The sequence below is a fragment of the Colobus angolensis genome, unplaced genomic scaffold, assembly GCF_000951035.1.
Source record: "Colobus angolensis palliatus isolate OR3802 unplaced genomic scaffold, Cang.pa_1.0 Scaffold739, whole genome shotgun sequence".
NCBI classification, from domain to species: Eukaryota; Metazoa; Chordata; class Mammalia; order Primates; family Cercopithecidae; genus Colobus; species Colobus angolensis.
Genome location: NW_012121143.1, coordinates 85130 through 93267, shown reverse-complemented (window position 1 = coordinate 93267; position 8138 = coordinate 85130). Strand labels below are relative to the sequence as shown.

The 8138-nt window shown below is 40.9% G+C and overlaps 1 protein-coding gene across 1 annotated transcript in view; it reads left to right on the top strand.

The window, feature by feature from the left end:
• Window positions 1-8138, top strand: part of LOC105501663 (ribose-5-phosphate isomerase-like) — a 64397-nt gene that overhangs the window by 33447 nt on the left and 22812 nt on the right. The window contains exon 4 of the mRNA XM_011927673.1: window positions 7809-7887. Coding sequence (XP_011783063.1) covers window positions 7809-7887 — 79 coding nt within the window. The remainder of the gene's footprint in view (window positions 1-7808; window positions 7888-8138) is intronic.

Below are 8138 nucleotides of genomic sequence, written 5' to 3'. Positions count from 1 at the left end.
GAGACTCCGTCTCAAAAAAAAAAAAAAAAGAAAGGATGAGTTCATATAATACATATTATATAATTATAATTATGTATTGAAACATGATTGTGTATTAATAACATTAAATATATCTTTACACATATTTATTTTGAAACATAATAAAAATCTCTAATTATTGAGTAAATCCCTTAAGAAATCAATCCCTTACTGTTCTAATAAATTCTTTAGTATATAAATGGCTTTTTAAAATAGCAAACCCAATCTCCAGAAAGACCATTATCATTTCCCTTTAATTATAGACAGCTTGATCATATAAAATTTTTTTTTTAATCCTTTTATTGTGCCTTAGACTCCTCATGACATGCTTGGACTTTCTGGTTTGCCCTGAACATACCTCTTTCTTAAACAACCAGTCATTTTATTCTAGGTCCAAATTAACCATACAAGATATTTTCTCTTATAAAATTATTTCTCTTTAAGCTTTTTCACCAAAAAAAACCCTTTATTTCTATAGCTTTCTTTACATCTCTCTTATTTTGTTGTTCGGTTTACTTTGTTTTATACATAACCTTTAAAAAAGCTTTGAATCAGACAAAAAGTGTTCATCTTTTTAAGGACACTTTTTTTAGAAAGAATGTTTTCCTACAATATATTTTTATTGGAAAATATCCAAATAATGAAATATCTATAATTTAATATAACTTTTGATTCTAAATTATGACAAGTTTGTCTACAAGTATTTGTCGCATTACATTGACTTATTTTAATTGTTTATCTAGATTATGAAAAGTTTGGTAGTCATTGTTTAAAGTTATGAAACTCTCCATTGCAAAATTCTGAGACAGTGAAGAAGATAGGATCTAACTGACTCCATCTTGCTTCTACCTTTACGCTGTCCTTGTTCATTACTGGTCTTTGGGAGGAATTTAGTTTGGAATTGAGCTTTGAAACAAAGACGATAACAGTCCTTTGTCTCGTCTGCCATTATACAAGCCACGGTCAAATCCTCTCTATACTGTACAAGGTAATCTCTGGTACCCCACAGCCAAAGAGTTCAGGTCACGCAATACAGGAAAACAGTGCTTTAGACCTAAGAAGAATCTGCCCATGACTCTTGAAACTCCACAGAGAAAACAGAACACCCCATCTGTGGTGAGTGGCACCTTTGTTTTGAATTTTTTAAAGGGGTTCAAGTCATTATAAACATCTAGACTTTTTTTGGTACTGCAGATGGCAAAGAGGGAAGAAGTATAGGGTGGAAGAAAAGTAAATGAAAGAACTTTTTTTTTTTTTAAAAGACAGGAAGCAAACACAGAAACCAAGTGCATAGTTTTTTTGTTTGTTTGTTTTTCCCTCTTTTGCAGCTGCGAGGAACTTTAGCCAAAGTAGAAAGGGTTTATTACTCATAATTTGGAATTCTTACTTGGATTTGATCAAGTCAGTTAGAGTTGGTCAAATCTGTTGGGAGAAAGACTGCAACAAACAACAACAAAAATGCTGACAATATGAACACTGAGTGCTCTAATGGTAAGGAGAAATGAAAAACAACTGGTTGTTAAACTTTAGACAAGATAAAACCCCAATTCAACTACTTACCTAGGGATGGGTTTCAGGCTAAAGACTGCTTTCTACTGCCCTAGAAGCAGGAGGAAAAAAAACAAAAAAACTTGAACTCATATTCCATGCTGGGAGCGAGCTCAAATTCCATAAAGGAGTTACCTGCCTTCCATCGTCATGGAAACAGGAAATCTTGCCTGCCTTGCCCTCCTTGCTGGAAGCAAGTAAAACTCCAAAAAAAAAAAGAAAAAAAAAAGAGGGATGAGTTGTACAGCAAAATAAACTTTAGATTTTGACCAGATTTGGGGAGATCAGGGATTCTCGGGAGGGTGTACTCCCAGACCTCAGCAAATTGTCCTGTTGGTTTGAGCCATAAAATTAGCTCATGCTGGTCCCAGGCACTGATAGGAGATTTGTCAATGGTCAGGGGCACCTCTACTCAGAATCCTCTGTGGTTACCAAAATGTCAACCCTGAAAATCTGAGACAGGTTTCAGTTAATTTAGAAAGTTTGTATTGCCAAAGTTGAGGGCACGTGGCTGTGACACGCCTCAGGAGGTCCTGATGACATGTGCCCAAGGTGGTCAGAGCACAGTTTGGTTTTATATATTTTAGGGAGACATGAGGTGTTAATCAGTATATGCAAGATGAACATTGGTTTGATCTAGAAAGGTGGGACAAATCAAGCAAAGGCTGGAAGACTTGAAGCTGGAAGGGGGCTTCCAGGTCATAAGTATATAAGAGACAAATGGTTGCATTCTTTTGAGCATCGAATTAGCCTTTCCAAAGGAGGCAATCAGATATGCATTTATCACAGTGAGCAGAGGGATGACCTTGAATAGAATGGGAGGCAGGTTTGCCCTAAGCAGTTCTCAGCTGGAGTGGTTATGGGGCCTCAAGATTTATTTTCCTTTCACAGTTTTATGTCTGGCTTTGGGGAAAGAGAAAAGGAAAGTGGTTGTGGTTTCTGTGACCTGCCTTGGGGAGGAGGGATTCTAGTTTCTATGGCTATCCTGAGGGGAGCATGAGGGGCCAGAGTCAGAAGGGCAGAATAAATTGAAAGAAACTTTTGCTTCTGAAGATGTTTCTTTCTTTTTTCTTTCTTTTCTTTCTTTCTTTTTTTGTTTTACTTTGTTTTGTTTTTTTGAAACAGAGTCTCACTCTGTCACCCAGGCTGGAGTGCGGTGGTGTGATCTTGGCTCACTTCAACCACCACCTCCCAGGTTAAAGTGATTCTTAGCTTCAGCCTCCCTAGTAGATGAGATTACAAACATACGGCACCACACCCAGCTAATTTTTTTGTATTTTTAGTAGAAATGGAGTATCACCATGTTGGCCAGGCTGATCTCGAACTCCCAACCTCAGATGATCCACCCACCTGGGCCTCCCAAAGTGCTGGGATTATAGGAGTGAACCACCATGCCCGGCAGCTCCTGAGGATATTTCTGAGGCTTTTATTTTGGGGTATCCTGAGCCCCAACAGTTTCATGCCCTACTTTTTAAATAAGTAAACCTGTAGGGATTTAAATGATTTTGGTGGATTTGGTGGATTAAAATTAAAGGCCTTTAATTTTAAAGATAGAAGGTAAAGAAGAAGGTAAAGCACTTGAAAGCCAGAACTGGTTTAAACCAAAAACAGCGTTTATTGCTCACTCTGCCTTCTGTTTTACCTTGATTGGGTAGTAGAAGGGAAAATGTTTACACTTCTACTATGTAAGCACCACAAAACCTGGAAACACATTTTGTGAAATAATAGAACTACACTTTGAGGTTTTATTGTCAAATTAAGGGAAAACAGAAGTACCGGTAGCCTGCCAAGTGCCACTGTCCCTAATCACAAGAGCTATTTAGAAGTACCAGCTATGGGGTTTGCTTCTTGCCTTTCTTCAGAATCACAAGCTAATCATTAGCTTTCCTGCTCCTTGCACTTTCCAGAACTCTGGCCAGAAGATGCAGGCAGAGGTGTTTACTCTACATACTCTGGAGACCCTTTTGCTTCCTGTTAGAAGCTTCTGGTGTCTAGCAGATGCAGATCTCAGTGGAGCACCAGAGGCTGCATATGCTCACTGAGCCAGTAGTGGGTCAAAACCCTCATGCTGTTTGTTAAACTCCATGCATCAGTTTGCCAAGGCTTCCATAACAGGGTTCCACAGACTGAGTAGCTTAAAAAAAAACAGAAATGTATTGTCTGAGAGTTCTGGAGGCTAGAACTCTGAGACAAAGGTGTTGGCAGATTTGGTTCTCTGAGACTGTGAAGGAGAATCTGTTCTGTGCCTTCCTCCTAACTCTCTCGATGGGTTGCTGATATCCTTTGGTGTTCCTTGGCTTGTAGGTCCATCCCCCGATCTCTGCCTGCATGTTCACATGTTGTTCTCCTCGTGGGCCTATTTGTTTCTGTGTCAAAATTTCCGCTTTTAATAAGGACACCAGTTATATTGATTTAGAGCTTACTCTAATGGCCTCATTTGAATTTGATTACCTCTCTAAAGACCCTGTCTCCATAAAACGTCCCATTCTGAAGTACTAAGGCTTAGAACTCCAATAGATCTTTTTTTGGGGGAACACAATTCAACCTAACATTCAGGAAGGATGAGGCTCACACTGTTTGTAATCAACTTCTCTGTAGAGCTGCTGGACCACTCCTGCAGGGAGGCAAGTCACAGATGGGGAGAAGGGAGAGTTGGAGAGCTTGCTGATGGGAACAGGCTTAAAGTGTTCTGTCCTAGTGCGATCTTGAAGTCATTGCACAGGGGCCCAGACTTCAGTTGTCCATTTTAACAAACTGGCAGAATTTCTGAGACCCGTGTTGTGAATTGGGGCACAAAACTGTTTTAAGGGAGTACAGATGTTCCTCTTGTGTTGTTGCTTATTGTCTTTTGGGGAAGATGGGAGAGTCTCAGGGCTTGCAGAGGTGGAGGGTGGAGTATGGGGGTATATGCAGGGGAATCACAGAGGGCCTCCCAGCTGCAGAAATAGACAGTGCTTACTGACCAGGCCGTTTTCATGTACCAGGCTTTGGTCAGGTACTAGGCTGGGTGGCTGGTGGTTGTGGTGAGGAGGCGTAGCTCAGTTGGTTGTGGTGATCATTTAAGGCAAGCTCGTCCAACCTGTGGCCCAAGATGGCTTTGAATGTGGTCCAACACAAGTTCATAAACTTTCTTAAAACATTGGGTTTTTTTTTGTGTTTTTTTTTTTAAGCTCACCAGCTATTGGTAGTGCTAGTGTATTTTATGTGTGGCCCAAGACAATTCTTCCAATGTGATCCAGGGAAACCAAAAGGCTGGACACCCCTGATTTGAGGTATATACATTTATATAAGAATGTAGAGGCCCTTGTGCATGGATAGTGTGTGTTAGTATCTTCAGTGTCTGGTGTGGTGCCTGGCACTCCACAAATGTTCAAAGAATTAATGCTACATTCACGTATGCAATATTTTATAAGTATATCGTAGAGAAGAAGTGGAGATAATGTGCCTTTTAGGGGAAGGAGAGCCAACTCCTTGTCTAGGGCATGACACCTATTTTTAAAATGTCCTTATCAGTTAGCAGTGTGGTTTTTGTTTGTTAGTTTTGTTTTTGAGACAGAGTATTGCTCTGTCGCCCAGGCTGGAGTGCAGTGGCACTATCTCGGCTCACTGCCACCCTCCACCTCCTGGTCTCAGGTGATCCTCCTGCCTCAGCCTCCTGAGTAGCTGGGATTACAGGTACACACCATCATGCCCAGCTAATTTTTGTATTTTTAGTAGAGATGGGGTTTCACCATATTGGTCAGGCCGGTCTTGAACTCCTGGCCTCAACTGATCCACCTACCTTGGCCTCCGAAGGTGCTGGGATTACGGGCATGAGCTACCGTGTATGGCTGTTAGCAAAGCGATGTGTTAATGATTGGTTTAATACCCCGTGTGTGTGTGTGTGTGTGTGCGCGCACGCACGTGTGCACGCGTGTGCTTGTGTGTATGTGTGTGCGCTTGCGTGCGTGTGTGTGTGTGAGAGAGAGAGAGAGGAGCATGCCACTCTACACCCTTACCCCTGCCCTCCTTCTGCAGCATTCTTTATAAACTAATTTCAGAGGTGTCATGTCATCACCTTTGTGCCATTGGTCACACAGACCAACTCTGGGACAGTGGGAAGTGATGACCCAAAGGGATGAATATCAGGAGGTGAGGATTGGGGCCATCTAAGAGGTCACTTTCCAATGTTTTTATAGTCTCAGATCTGAAGTTAGGATGGTTTCTCTAATACTACTTTTACTTTTTTAAACTTTAAAGTTCAGGGGTACATGTGCAGGTTTGTTATATAGGTAAACTCATGTTGTGGGGGTTTGTTGTACAGATTTTGTCACCGAGGTATTAAGCCCAGTACCCATTAGTTATTTTCCCTGATCCTCTCCTTCCTCCCACCCTCCACCCTCTATCCTTCAGTCAGCCCCAGCGTGTATTGTTGCCCTCTATTAGGTCCCACTTACAAGTGAGAACATGTGGTGTTTGGTTTTCTGTTCCTGCGCTAGTTTGCTAAGGATAACGGCCTCTGGCTCCATCCATGTTCCTGAAAAGGACGTGATCTCTCTTTCTTTTTGTTTTTAATGACTGCATAGTTCTGATAGTACTTTTGGAGAAATCTAAGAATTAAGAAATAATCTAGCAATACTATTTTTGCTGTTTTCCTTTACAGTATATATTTCTCTTTAATAAGTACAAAATCATAAGTTTTTTTTGAACTTGCTTATTCAGCCAGCATTTTATTTTAGCTTTTTATTATGGAAAATTTCAAAGTTTAGAAAGGAGAGAGAACTGTAAAATTAACTTCCATGTACTCAGCACCCAGTTTCAATAATTATCAATTCACAGCCAATCCTGTTTCATCCATACCTAAATATCCCCCTGACTCTTGTTATTTAGAAACAAATTCCAGGCATAATATCATTTCATTGTATATATTTCATATGTCTCTCTGAAAAATAGGGAGTCTTTTAAACATCACAATACTAAAAAAAAAAGCAATAATTTCTAATAACATCAATACTTTTTAATAACATCATATCTGGGATTCAGAGTTTTTTTATTGTCTTATCCTTTTAAAATATATTTTTTAGTTTGTTTGAATTTGGCTCCAACATTACAATTTTCAAGATCTTTATGTTTTAGTCTTAGTGTCTTAGGATTTTAGATTAGAAAGTTGACTTTGGTCATTTCATCTGTCCCTACCTTTTTACAGATGAGAAAAATTGCCAAGGGTCACAGAGCTGGCTCATTTAAGATTGGAACCTGGACCTTCTGATTCTTAATCTCAGGTGCTTTTTGTTTTAAGAAACCTTTGGTTTCTGTGCATTATAAACAATGACATGAACATAAACCCACATCGCTAGGACTTGGGTGTTCAAACATGAAGGTTTGAGGTTCCTTTATTCCAGCTACGAATCCTGCTCAGAGCCATGTGATGGCTGTAACCAGTGTTCTCCCCTTTTGTCGCCTTTTTAAAAAGATTAGCTGTGAAGCATGACTATGAAGTCAGTGGTGCTGACTTTTTCACAAACATCCTAAATCTTTCCCAGTCTTGTGTGCTAAATTTGCTGACTTCCTCACTTAGTCTTTTTGGTTTCTGACATTTTTAAGTGTATATATTCTGTTCCTCATATTTACTTAACAGTGTGGGCTGGAAATCACTCTGTGTCCATTCATAGTGATCTTCCTCAGTCTGTTTTTATACCATTGGATTGTTTTAAAAGCTTTTCTAAAATGTTATGGATTTGGTTCTATGTTAGGAACTTTTTGTCGCACTTGTTTTGCCAGAAGCTTTAGGATGCCATGGCATTCTCTTTCGTCACAAGTCACTGAGGAGGAGCTCTTAGCTTCGCATTGGAACAGGGTCTTTGCCGCACTGAGGAGGAGCTCTTAGCTTCGCAGTGGAACAGGGTCTTTTCTGCGCTGAGGAGGAGCTCTTAGCTTCGCATTGGAACAGGGTCTTTGCCGCACTGAGGAGGAGCTCTTAGCTTCGCAGTGGAACAGGGTCTTTGCTGCGCTGAGGAGGAGCTCTTAGCTTCGCATTGGAACAGGGTCTTTTCTGCGTTGTTTGCCTTTGTCCAGCTCCCAGGTTGGATCAGCAGTTAGTATTGCCATTCATGGGGCTAGATCTCGTACCTCTTGGTGGGCCATGCTGGGCCTTGGGAGTGAGCTTGGGCAGAACTTGGGACACTTAAATCCAGAAGAATTCTGAGAATCCTTGCCATGAACTCAGGTAAATGTTCGTGTTTGCTCTTCCCTGTCCCCCGCAGGCCCGCCAGCTCATCCTGCAGTATGGCTTGACCCTCAGTGACCTGGATCGACACCCAGAGGTAAGATCGCCACTCAGAGGTAGACCACTGAGTATTTCTCTCTGCTTTTTTGTGGCTGTCACTTGTTCGTGGGCTCCAGATATCTTGTCAAATCTAGGGAAGATGTCAGTTAGTTGTACCAAGTTTTCTCCTGGGACCTTGAGTATTAATTTTGGCTGAGGTCACAAGTGCCGAGGTGGTTCCTTTCCACCACATTCCTTGTGGTTTAACCTCGAGGGCTCAGTGTGAGAATGTAGTGAAGGGAAGTAGGCAAGCCCAGGGCTGCATCCA